This window comes from Oncorhynchus masou, chromosome 7 (assembly GCF_036934945.1).
Source record: "Oncorhynchus masou masou isolate Uvic2021 chromosome 7, UVic_Omas_1.1, whole genome shotgun sequence".
In the NCBI taxonomy this organism is placed as follows: Eukaryota; Metazoa; Chordata; class Actinopteri; order Salmoniformes; family Salmonidae; genus Oncorhynchus; species Oncorhynchus masou.
The window spans coordinates 24,689,402-24,707,967 of NC_088218.1; the positions used below are offsets into that span (position 1 = coordinate 24,689,402).

The 18,566-nt window shown below is 42.9% G+C and overlaps 1 protein-coding gene across 2 annotated transcripts; it reads right to left on the minus strand.

Annotated features, from left to right (window-relative positions):
- Window positions 1–1,432: 1,432 nt before the first annotated feature.
- On the minus strand, window positions 1,433–18,222 carry LOC135543571 (major facilitator superfamily domain-containing protein 6-A-like). Of its 2 annotated transcripts, XR_010456226.1 has the most exons (12): window positions 17,953–18,222; window positions 9,349–10,679; window positions 9,157–9,227; window positions 8,873–8,927; window positions 8,414–8,736; window positions 7,376–7,473; window positions 3,415–3,576; window positions 3,069–3,167; window positions 2,780–2,859; window positions 2,467–2,667; window positions 2,215–2,267; window positions 1,938–2,025 (listed from the first exon to the last, which is right to left on the minus strand). XR_010456226.1 is itself a non-coding variant. In XM_064970949.1 (11 exons), the coding sequence occupies exons 2-11, from the start codon at window positions 10,675–10,677 to the stop codon at window positions 1,774–1,776; spliced, it is 2,670 nt and encodes an 889-aa protein (XP_064827021.1). In that variant the 5' UTR covers window positions 10,678–10,679; window positions 17,953–18,221; the 3' UTR covers window positions 1,433–1,773. The 2 variants fall into 2 exon arrangements, 1 of the variants encoding a protein (XP_064827021.1); XM_064970949.1 differs by lacking the exon at window positions 2,215–2,267 and having other exon boundaries at window positions 1,433–2,025; window positions 17,953–18,221.
- Window positions 18,223–18,566: the final 344 nt, after the last annotated feature.

Below are 18,566 nucleotides of genomic sequence, written 5' to 3' on the forward strand. Positions count from 1 at the left end.
GAACTGCATCAGTTGCGTTGGAAATCAAAAAACAGGCATTCTAAATTTACTAGATGATGTCAAAAGGTCCTAGGCCTACAATATACACAAAACACATAATACAAATAAACATTTTACTTGCACAGCGCTTTTCGTTAAATAAAATAATCTCAAAACGCATGAAAAGCAAAAGGAAACAAACACCACATTTAAAATTGATGGTAGAGATGGATATTGAATCTCTATTTGGCTTCGGATGAAAGGCTAGGAGTTGAGGCAGTTTGGATTGGAAAGGCAGTATAGCTTCTGCAGAGGGAGAGGGCATCGATGGTACAGCCAGAGAGAAACCAACACAGTCGGAACATTCCAATAATCAATTCACTGCCTCTCCGCTATAGCACATGTTGTACTATCCTGGAGTGTTTTTAAAAGCTCGCCTAGGCCTACACCATATCACACCTATCATTCCAATGATGATTCCAATGTTCAGCATGACTATTGTGTAGCTATTTCATCAGTGCAGCATTATCAGTGTACTGTGTAAATAAAGGATGCTGCAACATGATGCCCTACTGAACATGGCAGCTGTTTGGTCCTATCACGTTCTAGCATGTTGGAGTGTCCACACCACAGGCATAAATAGGACCATTCCATGACTCAACACTTTCAGCAAAGCCATACGTACCCACAAGGCATTGCAGCGGACTAAATGTATGCGCGAGTCCGTGTGGTCAAGAGTAAACAAATATTATACTGGTGCTTGCCTCAATAAGATCGTTAAAGTACATGAGAATATCATAATTTTTATTAGATTTTCAAATGAACTGATTCATGGGGTACCTTCAAATGAACTGATTCATGGGGTACCTTCAAATGAACTGATTCATGGGGTACCTTCAAATGAACTGATTCATGGGGTACCTTCAAATGAACTGATTCATAGAGTGCAGCTGATGGAGAAATCTTAAGGTAAAATTTACAAATGATTAATTCCTTAGATGTAGACAACATGCTTAACAATATTGGATAAGACAGCTGCCACGGTCAGTGTTGTCTCTTGAGACTGTTGTACTGTAATAACTATTTAGAGTACACTAATCATGATAATGAATTACATTCATTTCTGTGTTCAAAACAAAGACGATTTGGGGGAAACAATAAGTCCAATTAATTCAATCTCTTTTCCAACATCAATATTAGCTTATATTTTCTGCCGAGACAAGAGATGTTGCAGATGGCATTGTGGTGTATTTTCTGAAGAAAACACCATTACTGGCCTCCCACACACTCCCATCAGCAAGCACACCCTGACCTCAACCTTCACACAACACGCACGCTGAGGGTTAGTACTTCAATACGGTACACTACTGACACCAAGTGTCGACTCTTGGGCTTTTAAAAACATGCCGGAATACAGACAGCAAAAATATAAATGAGACATGAGATGAGATGATTCATCTACAAAATACATTTTTATTGTATATACACATATCATTTTATCCCAAGAGTCAAAATAATAACATGATTGTCAGAAGCTCGTGCATGAAGACACAGAGGAAATAAATACATTGCAGTCAAGAAGTCAACAATCCCTTTGGACCCTTTCGACATCAAATTCTATTTACACCATGTCATTTGACACCCGCACAGAAAGCAATCATTTGGTACTTTTTTTAGAGCACAGTCATCGATGTGGAGTACCTCTTCCCTGCTGTACATGTCGCAGGAACCAAAAGGAGACCCACGACAATGTAAGTACCTGCTCCGTCTCTAAACTCAACTCACGCCTTTAATCTACTGCCGGAAAGGGTTTGTACTAGATAGTTGACGTGAAGCCTCAAAATTACCAGGGGAAAAGGCAGGGTGCGCCACAGAGTTCCCCTGGTCCGGTAGGGGAGAGGGCTGGGATTTGGGGTGCTCTGCGGGGTGGGCCTTGCTAGATACACTGCTTGGGGAACCGTTATGGTGGTGTGGCGACTCCTGTTGCTCTGTGCTGTGTTCAGTCTCCACTGCCTGGTATTCAGAAGAGGTCTGATCATTTTGCTCCTGGCAACAGACAAGATAATAGAACATGATTGGCTGATCCATCGTGACAAAATGTTTTGGATACACTAAAGATATAACCAAACCATGCACTAAACCAAACACAGGCACCTAGGACATTTGACCACATTCACCACAGTACGTCACAAAGACAGTGTCGAATTCACCTCTACAGTGCGCACACAATCTCACCTTTCTTTAGTTCACATGAAGGCGTGGGGGGGGGGAAATCGTTCACATAGTCACTGTTAACCATACGATATAAAAACAGAAAAATAAGTCCCATTGAAATAAAATATTTAAAAAAAGGTTATTAAAAAAAACAACATGAACCGGCTTGAAATTCTTAACTTTCGAGTCGCACATCCGAGGACAAAAGTTCTCATTGAGATGTGACACGTCTTTAAAAAAGAAAAAAAAAGGACTAATCGTCCATCATCCTACCTGCAGTGGCTGTGTCTCCGAGGGTAGACTACTCTTGGCCATGCAGTACATCTCTCTGATCTGGCAGACAGCGAAGGCTATGGTGACCCAGGGGGATCCACTCAGCACCCAGGCTGGTCTGTTAACATCCTCCTGATCCTCCTGGTGCTTGGTCCTCTTAGCCGGGGGTCTAGGGTCAGGGCGGGGCACCATCACACCAACCTGGTAGTTGTAGTAGTAATTAGTAGTAGTAGTACACATCATTGTCCCACAATGGGAAATTGGTTTGCTGAAAGAAGCAGCATATGAGTACAACAATTTGGAGAGTTCTGACCTGGCTCTGCATCAAGTCTATGGTAGCGATGGGAACTGGACTGGAAGGAACAGGAATGTTCTCTGCTAGCATCCTGTCCTCTATTGAGGGGAATACACATTTAGGTTATTATTGTATAGTACACTGTGAAAAATAAGGGTGGTTTGCAGTTGTATAAATATTTTAGTTTTAGTGCAATATATGAAGCAATCCATTAAACCATTCTATACAGAACAAATTCCTCTAACAGTGCACTGATGCAGGGTCTGTAAAAGAAAAATATGAACTGAGGTGCTCTCCCCTCCCTCACCCTTTTCCTCGTTCTGTCCAGTCAGACATTGAATGAAGGAGAAGATGAGGAGTATCACCAGGGAAGCCATTCCAATCCCTCTGAACGTCTCTGCAGCTCCTGGAAAAAGAAAGATGCACTTTACAGACACACAAAAAAACATAAATGCTAACACCTAAGGTGTCATTTAATAGGGTTATGAATGGTTTATTAGTGGATATGTAGTTTATAAATATGTAATAAACCATAACTCATTGGTTCTCAAAATCATGTTAAAATATAAAAACATGGCTGTATGGCAGGAGTTGAAAATTTCACTACTCAAAATGGGACTGTCAAAAAGGGGCCGTTGTTGTCGCATCCGTACCAAAATAGTTGACGAAGACGCCCCCCACCATGGCCCCACAGCCCCGTCCCAGCCCCAGGTGTAGACCCTGGAGGATACCCTGGGCAGAGGTCCTCAGAGCAGGGGGCACCGCGGCACTTAGGTAGGAGATACAGGCTGCCCAAACCGACGCATGGGTCACACCTACAATACAAAGAGCCAGACAGAAAGACAGACAAAACAAAAGGTTAGAAAAGTGAAATACTGTGTGTGGCTCAGAGGTAGAGCACGGCGCTTGTAAAGCCAGGGTTGTAGGTTTGATTCCCATGGGGGAACAGTACAAAAATGTATGCACTCACGACTAAGTCACTCTGGATAAGAGCGTCTGCTGAATGACTAAAATGTAAATGATGCCAGAGGACAAACATTGATGGAGGTGTTAAACATTACACAGCTTATAGGATCAAAATGCTTCTTCAAAGAAGTGGCGGCAGGTAGCCTAGCAGTTAAGAGTGATGGGCCAGTAACCGAAAGGTCGCTGGTTTGAATCCCAGAGCTGACAAAGTGAAAGAAATCTGTCGATGTGCCCTTGAGCAAGGCACTCGACCCTAATTGCTGCTCTAAGTCGCTCTCGATAAGAGTGTCTGCTAAATATAAAATGTTATACATTGGTACTGAAATAATGACATACAAAAGAAGAAAAAGCAGTCCGTCTTGTAGTATTAGCACAAATTGGAAAAACAATCTAACAGGAAACCTCACCTCGACTTTATTTAGGTCCTATGGATAAGGAAGTGTTGACACCTACACATCCATTCATCATCAGTCAGGCAGACGGACTTCTCATTCCGTGGCCACAGATTCAAAACGTCAGAAGGATACAGTTGAAGTTGGAAGTTTACATACACTTAGGTTGGAGTCATTAAAACTCGTTTTTCAACCACTCCACACATTTCTTGTTAACAAACTATAGGTTTTGGCAAGTTGGTTGGGACATCTACTGTGTGTATGACAAGTCATTTTTCCAACAACTGTTTACAGAGATTATTTCACGTATAATTCACTGTATCACAATTCCAGTCGGTTGGGAAGTTTACATACACTAAGTTGACTGTGCCTTTAAACAGCTTGGAAAATTCCAGAAAATTATGTCATGGCTTTATAAGCTTCTGACTGGTTATAATTTGAGTCAATTGGAGGTGTACCTGTGGATGTATTTCAAGGCCTACCTTCAAACTCAGTGCCTCTTTGCTTGACATCATGGGAAAATCAAAATAAATCAGCCAAGACCTCAGAATACTTTTTTGTAGACTTCCACAAGTCTGGTTCATCCTTGGGAGCAATTCCCAAAATGCCTGAAGGTACCACGTTCATCTGTACAAACAATAGTATGCAAGTATAAACACTATGGGACCATGCAGCCGTCATACCGCTCAGGAAGGAGACGCGCTCCTAGAGATGAAAGTACTTTGGTGCGAAAAGTGCAAATCAATCCCAGAACAACAGCAAAGGACCTTGAGAAGATGCTGGAGAAAACAGGTACAAAGATATCTATATCCACATAACCTGAAAGGCCGCTCAGCAAGGAAGAAGCCACTGCTCCAAAACCGCCATAAAAAAGCCAGGCTACGGTTTGCAACTGCACATGGGGACCAAGATCGTACTTTTTGGAGAAATGTCCTCTGGTCTAATGAAACAAAAATAGAATGGTTTGGCCATAATGACCATTGTTATATTTGGAGGAAAAAGGGGGAGGCTTGCAAGCCGAAGAACACCATCCCAACCGTGAAGCACGGGTTTGGCAGCATCATGTTGTGGAGGTGCTTTGCTGCAGGAGGGAATGGTGCACATCACAAAATAGACGGCATCATGAGAGTGGAAAATTATGTGGATATATTGAAGAAACATCTCAAGACATCAGTCAGGATGTTAAAGCTTGGTCGCAAATGAGTCTTCCAAATGGACAATGACCCCAAGCATACTTCCAAAGTTGTGGAAAAATGGCTTAAGGACAACAAAGTCAAGTAATTGGAGTGGCCATCACAAAGACCTCAATTCTATAGAAAATTTGTGGGTAGAACTGAAAAAACGTGTGCGAGCAAGGAGGCCTACAAACCTGACTCAGTTACACCAGCTTTGTCAGGAGGAATGGGCCAAAATTCACACAACTTATTGTGGGAAGCATGTGGAAGGCTACCCAAAATGTTGGACCCAAGTTAAACAATTTAAAGAAAATGCTACCACATACTAATTGAGTGCATGTACACTTCTGACCCACTGGGAATGTGATGAAAGAAATACAAGCTGAAATAAATCATTATTTACTATTATTCTGACATTTCACATTCTTAAAATAAAAGTGGTGATCCTAACTGACCTAAGACAGGGAATGTTTACGAGGATTAAATGTCAGGAATTGTGAAAAACTGAGTTTAAATGTATTTGGCTAAGGTGTACGTAAACTTCCAACTGTATATACACACACACACATCCTTATGCTGAAGTAATGGGATGGTCATCTTACTTTGCTTTGTGGACTGGGGTTGCAAAACACTTCTCTAAGACACAAAGCTCAGGAAGAAGCAAACAGTGCCTATCACTTACGACCAGTAATAACAAGCTGATTCTTACTTATTGAGCACATTATCAGTTATTACTAGAAAAATTGTCATGAGGCGTAGAATCATGGATGAGTACATTCACTTTATAAATCGACCCCTGTCCTAGAGCTGGGGTCGGCAACAGGCTATTTCTTTTGGACCCCCAAAGCTTTTAGTAATTATTATTATTATTATTATTATTTTTTTTTTTTTTACAAATAATCATTATATACACTACCTGACCAAAAGTATGTGGACACCTGCTAGTCAAACATCTCATTCCAAAATCATGGGCATTAATATGGAGTTGGTTCCCCTTTGTCGTTATAACAGCCTCCATTATTCTGGGAAGGCTTTCCTCTAGATGGTGGAACATTGCTGAGGGTACTTGTATCCATTCAGCAACAAAAGCATTACTGAGGCCAGGCACTGATGTTAGAAGATTAGGCCTGGCTTGCAGTCGGCGTTCCAATTCATCCCAGAGGTGTTCGATGGGGGTTGAGGTCAGGGCTCGGTGCAGGCCAGTCAAATTATTCCAGACCGATCTCGACAAACCATTTCTGTATGGACATCCCTTTGCGCTTTGTCATGCTGAAACAGGAAAGCGCCTTTCCCAAACTGTTGCCACAAAGTTGGAAGCACAGAATCATCTAGAATGTCATTGTATGTTGTAGCGTTAAGAATTCCATTCACTGGAACTAAGGGGCCTAGCCTTAACCATGAAAAACAACCCCAGAAGTGTAAAATCACCAGGAATTCAACTAAAAATGTGTTTCACTTAGTAAGTCTGTTCACAAGTGTTCCCACATCCCAAAAAAATCTAATACATGATTGCGTCTCAAAATACAATCTCTTTATGGGCTTAGTTGTGGTCAATTTGAGCAAAACAAATTATTATAATTCTTCTCTGGGTCCCGACCATTCTCTTCAACAAAATTCGGCCCTACCTCTATCCTATTGGTTATTGTGTACCCAAGGTGTCTGAAAGAGGGAGTGGAACAATATATTCTCCTGTCCAGTGTTAGACAAGACCCATCCAACCTGCTCTTAAATAATCTCTCATCTGTAACCACAGATAGACAAACAGGGGTAACATGGTGCCTATTCACGAGTCATATGACATTACCAGGATATCCTTATTGAATTTCCTTTTGTTGATACTGTCTTTTAGTATGACAGTTTTTGATGTGATACTATAACGGTCTTTTCAATTAAAATCCATATTAACATTAAAAAGGTGTTTTATAAGGCAGCGATTGCTTGAAATAACAGAGATTCCTGTCCTAAGATGTACTTTACTGAGGCTCAATAATACAGCCCTTAACCCCGGACTTAAATTTGAACCTTTCCTCAGTCAGATGTCAACAGGAAGTAATGTCAATATCGGACCTGCTCTCTCTTACCTTGTAAGACCTCCATAGGCAGAACTATCCATGCATTCTCCAAGTAAGAAATGTACAGGTAGCGTGCTGTGTTACATGCCAAGCCAATGTACAAGACCCTAAGTTAGGAAAACAGGGAGGAAAGAAAGAAATTAGTGATGAGATTTTCAGAGGTTAGGTACTCCGAGCAAAAGTTATTAAGAAGAATAAAAACAGATCAAATAGGGTGATGTATGGCATGTATAGGCTTTTCAGACTTGGAGCGTCTTTTGTTGCGTTAATTTGGATTCCATCGCAGAACACTCATCCAAGGTTTGGACAAACAGGGGTGGACAATTCCAGTCCTCCAGGGCCTGATTGGCGTCACAGTTTTGCCCCAACTAACACACCTGACTCTAATAAATCACCTAATCATGATCTTCAGTTTAGAATGCAACTGGATTGAATGAGCTGTTTGCTAGGGATGGAGAAAAAGTGTGACACCAAATCAGGCCCTCGAGGACTGGAGTCTCCCAACCCCTGGTTTAAAGAGATGCCCTACTAGGTATAGTTAGTATTACTCATTGTGCACAGTGCCCATTGAACTGGTGAGGCAAAAAGAACAACAATTCTTCTTGAGACCTTTGCACTAATAGGTAACTGTATGACTTGCGGGGTTATAACCACCCACGATGTTAGAGAAGAACGCTTTAAAAATGGAGCGTCAAAATGACATAGGTCGCACAGAGCTGCCAGAAGGATGGGCCTCTCTCCTTAAACATAACACCACATTCTCAAATGTCCCTGCTCTGTGCTAGGTCAGTCTGTCTGACTATAGTATACGCACAAGGCCTGTGTGACGTTCAAGCAAGAGGCACTCTAAACGAACACGATTGTTTACATGCCGCGTGTCTAGTCAAGGTGAAACGAGATAGCAAATGTGGAAATCCTCTGTTTCAGAAAATACTGTGCACTTTGGTTGTTGTTGCTGCTGCGGTTTTTGGTCAAATATTTGGTTAAAAGAGATCCCTTCCTCCACCACCCTCCCAAAAACAAGAACACCAACAACCCCATCCTTACCTGATGTGTCCCACCAGCTCGATAAACTTATGACTGGTGAAGTAAGCAGCCAGCTCTGACACATGACTCAGAACCGAACACACACCAAACAGCGTGGTGGTCCCCTTCAGGTCCTCTAGATGCCAATACAGGAAGGTGAACACAAAGCCGTAACCGAAGCCCATGAACCAGGCGACGAACAGCACCGTGCTGTACTGAACACTACACAGCAGCCTGAGGAGGTCACTGTAATAGAAAGGCTGTTTGGTGATGGTGGACCCTGGGGTGATGGGGGTCTGGTCCGAGGTGGAGCTCTCCTCTGGAGATGCCACGTTCCCATCTACCTGTGTGCAAAAAAATGGTGTAAAATGAATAAAATAACAATTTTCTATTTAAAGCAGTATTTGCTTCGGCTAAAGAAATTAGAAAGACTATTTCCACTTAGTGTTAGTGTGAGTTTTCATTTTCCAGTTGATTTACCTGTGGTATCTCTACCTCCTGGGCCCTCTGAGGCAACTCCTGTCTGTAGTCCCCACTGTCAAATCAAATCAAACTTCATTTCAAAAGACATTTAAAAATCACTACACACTTTACAGTAAAATAAATCAAATAGAAGATATTAAAAACAAACAGCAATTATATAAAATAGATGAATAAAAGAACATAAAACAAAGTCTAAAATAAAAATAAAATCATTGATTTAAGGAAAAGCAAAAAAAAAAAGTGGGGTTTCAAACAGTTTAAATTGGGTCCGTCCCTATTACCTGTCGAAGTAGAATTGTGTTGCTACCACCAGGGCCAGACCCATCATCACTCCAAACACTATGAAGGCCACCTGGGGAAGGAACGAGTGAAGAAATGAACACATTAACTACATTTTTTATTTACGTATCAACTATGTTGCCCTTAACGACCCATTGCTTATTATTTGTCACATTTTCAATGTCATACATTACCTGGTAGTTCTTGTACTCGGGCAGGATACAGCCGACCACGCCGTCGATGAGCAGCGCAATGTGGGTGTGGTCTATCCAGATACCCACTAGCAGCATGGTCACACCCCAGCCAAGGGACCCCCACATTCTCTGCAGGCCGTAACGGTCCCGGTGCTTCCCCAGGTACTGTAACGTCACTGTGTCCACAATGGTGACCGCCGGCGCGCTGAAAAACTCCCCCACGATGATGACCAAGAGGATCAGGAGAAAAATGCTCTCGACCTGATCTTCGTTGTACTCAATTATGTACTCTTTAGGTTGGGTGGGGGCAGGGGTGGTGGTAGTGGTTGCCATAGGGGTTGTTGTAGTATTTGGAGTCACTTGAGTGGTATTGCCCTGCTCGTGAGGCATCCATGTGGAATTGGTGGTGGTGGGGGCATGAGTAGGTGTATGGGTGGGGGTTTTAGTGGTCAGTGGCATGTTTGTGGTATTCGGTAAAAGCTGAGTGGTATTGGCTTGCTCATTAGGCACCACTCTGGGTTGGGCGCCGGTGGGGGTGTGAGTGGCTGTTGTCGTAGCATTGTTCTGCTCGTAAGGCACCCCAGTGGATTGAGTGGTATTGCTATCAGCACCTCTCCTATGCCTGCGGCGTACGCTATAGCCAGAATCAAGGCCATTCAAAACAAAAGGGAAGCTAGGAAAGTAACTTCGAAACAAATCCCGGCGACTTCTCGTGTGATTGGTGGAGGCGTCCGGTAGCGAGCCGTTAATTGGTGTCATAGTAGTCAAGGGCAGTATTGGTGGGGCCACAGTGAGGATGTCCACCTTCTCCTTACAGATCATGGCAGCTGGTTTGACAAAACCGATGCCACAGTTGAACACCAACCAACACAGCACAGAGAACAGCAACAATGGCTTCCCCTTCTTAAAACGATCGGCCACCACTCCCCAGAATGGCGCACTGCAGAACTCTATAAAGTACCGGATCCCAACCAACAGTCCACTACGGCTTGGTGACATCCCGAGCTGCTTGTAGTAGACGGCTAGGAGTGGGTGCAGGGATCCGTATGCTGCATAGAAGAAGAAGTAGAAGATCTTGGAGATGAGGAGCTGGGAGTTGACTCTCAGGCACATCCTCTCAACGCAGCCTAGGTCTTTCAGTGGTAAGGCCATCGGTGTCTCTGGAGCAGACTGTGTGTCTGATGCTGCAGCAGACACTGGAGTGGAGCCTGGCTCTCGGTCGGTCTGAAGCTCCAGGGAAAGAGTGTTGAAGGGTTCGTCCAGGACGTACTTCCTCTTTTGATCTTCTTCATCATCCGAAAGGATGACCACTTTGTCGTCTGCGGCCATCTCTGGAAGACAGGAAGTTAGATTCATAACCATACAGTCTATGTGTAGCAATATTGATGTTATTCATATTGATGTTACACAGGAAACAGAAACTCACTGTCAACTGCAAAGATTTTCAGCTAACTTAACGTGTAAATATTTGTATGAACAAAGCAAGATTCAACAACAGACAAACTGAGAGGAGGAGGGGGGGGTCAAAATCAAAAGTAAGGTAGTATCTGGTGTGGCCACCAGCTGCATTAGGTACTGCAGTGCATTTCCTCCTCATGGACTGCACCAGATTTGCCAGTTCTTGCTGTGAGATGTTACCCCACTCTTCCACCAAGGCACCTGCAAGTTCCTGGACATTTCTGGGGGGAATGGCCCTCACCCTCCGATCCAACAGGTCAAATAACGTGCTCAATGTGATTGAGATCCGGGCTCTTCACTAGCCATGGCAGAACACTGACATTCCTGTCTTGCAGGAACTCATGCACAGAACGAGCAATATGGCTGGTGGCATTGTAATGCTGGACGGTCATGTCAGGATGAGCCTGCAGGAAGGGTACCTGATAAAATAATGTTTATGTTGAAAGATAATGATAACGTTTCAGAGTAGAATTATTTTAACTGTATGAAATTGATTAGAATCATAAAATTATAATCTGATGATGTGTGTAGTTTTAGTCAGAATTAGGTTAAACAATGCATCTGTATAGTGGAAAAACACAGACTGTCTGAACAAGGCGTAGTTTAGGATTTGAACTTGTATGTGTGTGCCGAAGAAAAAAAACGGAGAACAGTTAAACTGTGTTTGGACCGACCTGGCTAGGCCTCTGAGGAACCTATGATAGCATAGGGAGTACTTCTCAAGGTTCCCCTAATCTCGGGGGAATGGAACTGTCGCCTGGGCAGTGATACACAGTGGTGAGAACTATGGAGAAGGATAAAACTCACCTACGGATCGTGTGGAAGTATGTGCGCAGCTATAAAATGGATGTCTTTGTATAATGGACTTGAGAACGTTCTCTGAATAAACTGTACTCTTTTTGCATAAGCTGAGTCTTTGACTAATTATTATTAAACCCATGGTCTTACAGATCTCGGTGATTGGTCAGAGCTATTGAATGTCAGGATGTCTTCCCTGTAACGCACAGCGTTACGATTGCCTGCAATGACAACAAGCTCAGTCCGATGATGCTGACACACCGCCCCTGACCATGACGGACCCTCCACCTCAAAATCGATCCCGCTCCAGAGTACAGGCCTCGGTGTAATGCTCATTCCTTCGACGATAAACGCGTATCCGATCATCACCCCTGGTGAGACAAAACCGCGTCTCGTCAGTGAAGAGCACTTTTTGCCAGTCCTGTCTGGTCCGGCAATGGTGGGTTTGTGCTCTTAGGCGACATTGTTGCCGGTGATGTCTAGTGAGGACCTGCCTTACAACAGGCCTACAAGCCCTCAGTCCTACCTCAGCCTATTGCGGACAGACTGAGCACTGATGGAAGGATTGTGCATTCCTGGTGTAACTCGGGTAGTTGTTGTTGCCTTCCTGTACCTGTCCCGCAGGTGTGATGTTCAGGTGTACTGATCCTGTGCAGGTGTTGTTACACGTGGTCTGCCACTGCGAGGACGATCAGCTGTCCGTCCTGTCTCCCTGTTAGCGCTGTCTTAGGCGTCTCACAGTACGGACATTGCAATTTATTGCCCTGGCCACATCTGCAGTCCTCATGGCTCCTTGCAGCAGGCCGAAGGCACGTTCACACAGATGAGCAAGGACCCTGGGTATCTTTCTTTTGGTGTTTTTCAGAGTCAGTAGAAAGGCCTCTTTAGTGTCCTAGGTTTTCATAACTGTGACCTTAATTGCCTACTGTCTGTAAGCTGTTAGGTTCTTAACGACCATTCCACAGGTGCATGTTCATTAATTGTTTGTGGTTCATTGAACAAGATTGGGAAACGGTGTTTAAACCCTTTACAAGGAAGACCTGTGACATTATTTGGATTTCTCAAATCATCTTTTTGTTGTGACTATAACACAAAGCATCTTGAAACATGGTGGCAGTGAAAAAAAGAAAAAAAGAATACATCCCAGGCGCCAGTTTGGAAAAGTTCTGCTTTTACAAGCTAGTCATTGTGCCGAACATCAATGCTAGCTGATTATAGAATGACTATACTAAAAGCTAACGGTCTATTGGACATAAGCAGATTTGTGAGTAGCTAACATTCCATTCTACAAAAAAAAATAGACTTTGATGATTGTAATTTAGCACTTACCTGGAAAAGATGGAAAGAGGAATTCAATTTGTACATAGCTCTTAGAAATGGGAGAAAAACCTGATGACTACAAAGTGACGCTACTGTACTACCTAATTGGGGGAAAAGGCAGAGGGATTTGTGAGACCCTTGGTGTGGGCAGTACAAGAGACAATCTCTTTGTTGAGGAAGTAATTGCAGCACTAGAATGCATTTTGTGATCCCAAGAAAAAATGAAACAATTGAGAGATATACATTTTTGTCATGCGGAGTCAGGGCCAAGATGAGAGATTAGACAAATATCTCACTGAATTGAGGACTCTCGCGGCCACCTGCAGGGACTGGATTATGTGCATACAGATTGGAAGAGCTGCGGAACTGTCCAGACAAGGAGCTAAAGTAAAATGTGCAGTAACAGGAAGAGAGACCGAGAAGAGACTAGAGAAAGAGAGCGCTGTTACAATGCAGATACTGTGGACGGACACATGAGGAAAAAAAATATGAAAAAATTTAATAAAATATGGACAAAAATGTAAATCCTGTGTGGGGAAAAGAAAATCCCTTCTCTACGGTTTGAAAAAGTGCAGGGACCAGTAAAGAGAAACAGTCCTGGCAATGTGAAATGCGTCAGCTGAATCTGGAGAGAAGTGAGGATGTTCTCTGCATCACACAGGCCAAAGTCAGAGAGCATCAACGTGGTACAGGAATAAAAAATAATAACAAATAACTGACCGCAATGCTGCTCTCTTTGCAACCATGCTGGTCAACAAAATGATTTTTTTAGATAGATTTCAGTCAGATTTCAGCCTGATTGTGGTGCTAGTTGTAATGTTATCCCTGCAAACCTCACAAAAGACAGTTACCTAGAGGCCTGCAGTCAGGTATTGGTGATGTGTAACAAGAGTAGTCTGACGCCACTGGGGAAGTGCACGCTTAAAAAAAAAGGTGATCAATCCACGCAATAAGAAAACTAAGATGAACTCACCTCTGTAGGTTAACAAGAACGTGCACAGGCCCCATTGTAGGCAGCAAGGCTATCCAGGCAATGGAGTTGCTTACTGTGCAGCATCACAGCATCCTGGCCGTCAAGAAAACAGGAGTACGCTGATGTATTCCATGGAGAGGGATGCTTACCCGGCAAACTGAAGCTGGGAGTGGACGAGCGAGTGGAGCCTGTCCAGTAGCACAAAATAAACCACTCAGAGAGGAGCTTGGTGGTCTATAGAAAATGATGCCAAAAGCAGCTGGGGGGGGGGGGGGGGAGAAGCACAGATTGGATTGGCAGCCTGATCGCAATGCATAAACCATCTGGAAAACAATGAGTGTGTATCGATCCAAAACCTTTCAAGGCGCTCAAGTGGAGCCATTACCCACTTCCCACTATTGAAGACGTGGTGCCAGACCTGAACAGAGCACGTGTGTTCTCTTGTTTGTGATGGAAAAAAAACAACTGACATGTGGAACTGGATGAGGAATCCAGCTATCTCACCACGTTCGACTGCCATGGGACAGGCTACAGGTGGCTGTGCATGCCAAATCGGAATCAGTTCAGCTCCAGAGATCTTTCAGAGGAAGTTGAAACAGGGAATGGAAGGTCTGCCGAGGAGTCAATAAATAAATAAAAAATCACTGCAGATGGCATCCTGATTATGGGAGAAAGAAGACAACGATGAAGCAGCAATTCGGGACGATGACAAAAACGTGTGAATGCTCCTGGACAGATGCAGGAAGCTCAATATCAAGCTGAATCCAGAGACGCTGCAGCTCAGGCTGAAGGAAGTGCCCTACATTGGTCACCTAACATCAGAGGGGTTTGAAAGTGGTCCCGGGAAAAGCGACAGTGGCCAGAAGGGAAAGAACATGTACCCTTGGAAGGAGCAATGTATTTTCACAACAAAGATGAGTTGAGTGTGCAAAGTGGAGTTATCTTCAGAGGTGAGCGAGTCGTTGTGCTTGCTGCCCTCAAAGAATCCATTCCTCACACATAGGAATCGAGGGATGTCTGAGAAGAGCTCGCGAGTGTGTGTCTACTGACCGGGCATGAATGCACAGCTGAGAACATACATGGAACAATGTAGCACCTGCACTGCATGGGGTGTGAAGCAGCAGAAAGAGACGCTGAAACCACACGAAGCACCAAAGCTTCTCTGGGAGAAAAATATGGATCTGTTCGAGTTCAACAGAGACTCCATGGTCACAGTTGATTGAAAACTCTCAAACTTCTGGAAAGTGGACCAGTTGGGGGAACACACAGTGAGAAACGGTCATTTGAAAACTGAAGACACACTTTGTACGGTACGGCATACCTGACATCCTATATTCAGACAATGGCCCCCAGTACTCTTCAGACGAGTTCCGAAGTTTCAGCAAGGCCTGGGACTTTAAACACGAAACATCGTTTGCAGTATTACTCGCAAAGTAATGGGAAATTGGAATCCGCAGCGAAAACAACCGAACGACTGATGGAAAAAGCAAAGAGAGCAGGTGCTGACCCATACCTAGTCATGCTAGATCACAGAAATAACCCGTCACAAGCAGACTGCAGCCCTGCAATGGCACTGATGGAAAGACGTACAAAGACAATAGTGCGAATGATTGAAAATCTGCTGAGACCAGGAATGACAAAATTAATGGTCAGCAGAGAAGTTCAAAGAAAGTCAGGAGAGACAGGCAAATACTACAATACCTCTGCTAAGGATTTCACAGAGTTGCAATGAGATGACAGCGTGAGAGTTGAGACGCTCACAGGTAGGGCCATCCAAAGACCTACTGTATACAACTGAAAGACTGAATGTAAATCAAAGAAAGTAAAAACAAATATATAGTACCAGTCAAAAGTTGACACACCCACTCATTCCAGGGTTTTTCTTTATTTTGTACTATTTTCTACATTGTAGAATAAGACATCAAAACTATGAAATTACACATATTGAATCATGGAGTAACCCATTTTTTTTTTATATATTTGAGATTCTTCAAAGTAGCCACCCTTTGCCTTGATGACAGCTTTGCACACACTTGGCATTCTCTCAACCAGCTTCATGAGGTAGTCACCTGGAATGCATTTCAGTTAACAGCTGTGCCTTGTTAAAAGTTCATTTGTGGAATTTCTTTCCTTCTTAATGCATTTGAGCCAATCAGTTGTGTTGTGACAAGGTAGATGTGGTATAGAGAAGATGGTTTTTTACCAAATAGGACTAAGTCCATATTATGGCAAGAACAGCTAAAATAAGCAAAGAGAAACAACAGTCCATCATTACTTTAAGACATGAAGGTCAGTCAATAATTTCAAGAACTTTGAACATTTCTTCAAGTGCAGTCACAAAAACCATCAAGCGCATTGATGAAACTGGCTCTCATGAGGACCGCCACAGGAAAGGAAGACCCAGAGTTACCTCTGCTGCAGAGGATAATTTCATTAGAGTTAACTGCACCTCAGATTGGAGCCAAAATAAATGCTTCAGAGTTCAAGTAACAGACACATTTCAACATCAACTGTTCAGAGGAGACTGCGTGAAATCAGGCCTTCACTGTCAAACTGCTGCAAAGAAACCACTATTAAAGAACACCAATAAGAAGAAGAGAATTGCTTGGGCCAAGAAGGATGAGCAATGGACATTTGACTGGTGGAAATCTGTCCTTTGATCTGATGGGTCCAAATTTGAGATTTTTGGTTCCAACCGGCGTGTCTTTGTGAGACGCAGAATAGGTGAATGGATGATTTCCGCATGTGTGGTTCCCACCATGAAGCATGGAGGAGGAGGTGTGATGGTACTTTGCTGGTGACACTGTCGGTTTTTTATTTAGAATTCAAGGCACACTTAACCAGCATGGCTACCACAGCATTCTTCAGCAATATGCCATCCCATCTGGTTTGCACTTATTGGGACTATCATTTGTTTTCAACAGGACAATGACCCAACACACCTTCAGGCTATGTAAGGGCTATTTGACCAAGAAGGAGAGTGATGGAGTGCTGCATCAGATGACCTGGCCTCCACAATCACCCAACCTCAACCCAATTGAGATGGTTTGTGATGAGTTGGATCGCAGAGTGAAGGAAAAGCAGCCAACAAGCAATCAACACGTGGGAACTCCTTCAATACTGTCAGAAAAGCATTTCAGGTTCAGCTGGTTGAGAGAATGCCAAGAGTGTGCAAAGCTGTCATCAAGGCAAAGAGTGGTTACTTTGAAGAATCTCCAATATATTTTGATTTGTTTATCACTTTTTTGGTTACTACATGATTCCATGTGTTATTTCATAGCTTTGATGTCTTCACTATTATTCTACAATGTAAAACACAGTAAAAAATTTAGAAAAACCTTGAATGCGTAGGTATATCCAAACTTTTGACTGGTACTGTGTGTGTGTGCAAATAGACAGTGAGAGACAAACAAACATTCAGTTCACATTCAAAATGATTGCAGACATGGACTACATGCCAAAGTTAGGTGGAGACTGCCTTTGTTGTAGAAAAAAAGAGAACGTGTAGCAATATTCATGTTACTCATTTTGATGTTACACAGGAAACGGAACCACTTGTTTCTTACTGACTTCGTGTACTTGATGTGCTGGTTAACAATACGTATAGTAAAATTTGCTTAACTTAATGTCGTGATTACAACACAAAGCATATTGAAACACTATGTTATACAGTAAACATGTTAAGCATGGCTACAATAAAGATTAGGCTACCCACAAGTTGTACAATGGGTGTAAGAAATATAGTAACATTGTTACAACCTAAGAACTCATGTTGCTCGTGAGTGGGTGTCATATCAGAAGAACCAGTGAAACCGGCGAGAAAATACATTTCACCGTCCAATGCGGTAGTATGAACTAAATGCATGTTTCACTGTCAAAATAATGAACACAACACCAAATTGAAGACATAAAAAGTACAACGTTTACTTTAAGCAGTGCTAAACAGAGCACTTACATCAAAATATTGTAGATTCGCAATAAAATTACAAAATTAGCGCAGTTTCTCTTTAACATGGAAATATGAGCTTGGACGCCCGTGTTCTCATCCAGCTTACCTGACAAAGTCACCGGTTCGTATTCCTATTCTTTCAACTATGACTACGCAGGTTCGACGGTGGCAGTTGTGTCTCCCAGTCGTAAATCGAACGCTTCCTGCATTGCCTACAACACAGTTTATTTCGTCGTTTTCCTATGCATGCATGATACAGATGAACGATACACCGTAAGTAAAATATTTTAAGACTCATGCAAATACTCCGACCTACAACCACACCTTTGTTCAGGCCATTTCGCTCAGATGGGAACTCCGAACTCGATACGCCCAGAGGATGGGTTTCGTGTGACGTCTGTGCTATCTGTTAAAGTGAAACCAACCTCCCAAATATTGTCCCGCTGCCCTTCAACATACACCAACTACTGTAGATGCTTAAGAGCATGTTTATAACGAACTGTAAAGGCAATATGTGCAATTGTTATTGTTTCTAAAATCTATAACATCTATAAAATGTATATTTCCTACATAATAAAGGAAATAGATAGAATACAATGTAGCTTGTGCACCTTTCAATTTCGTTTAATTTAATATTTTTCACACCTGTAGTATTGTTCAAATTGTGACGACCCAGGGTTTATAAGCGCGGATCATCGACTCTGCCGCTTGAGCATGCTT

What these genes read in the sequence shown, in the direction of transcription:
- LOC135543571 (XM_064970949.1), bottom strand. Translation starts at nt 10,677, where the DNA reads ATGGCCGCAGACGACAAAGTGGTCATCCTTTCGGATGATGAAGAAGAT. An exon ending in CCGAGTACAAGAACTACCAG is followed by an intron (nt 9,228 to 9,348) that starts GTAATGTATGAC and finishes TTCCTTCCCCAG; the next exon opens with GTGGCCTTCATAGTGTTTGG. An exon ending in TGGACAGAACGAGGAAAAGG is followed by an intron (nt 2,860 to 3,068) that starts GTGAGGGAGGGG and finishes TCCCCTCAATAG; the next exon opens with AGGACAGGATGCTAGCAGAG.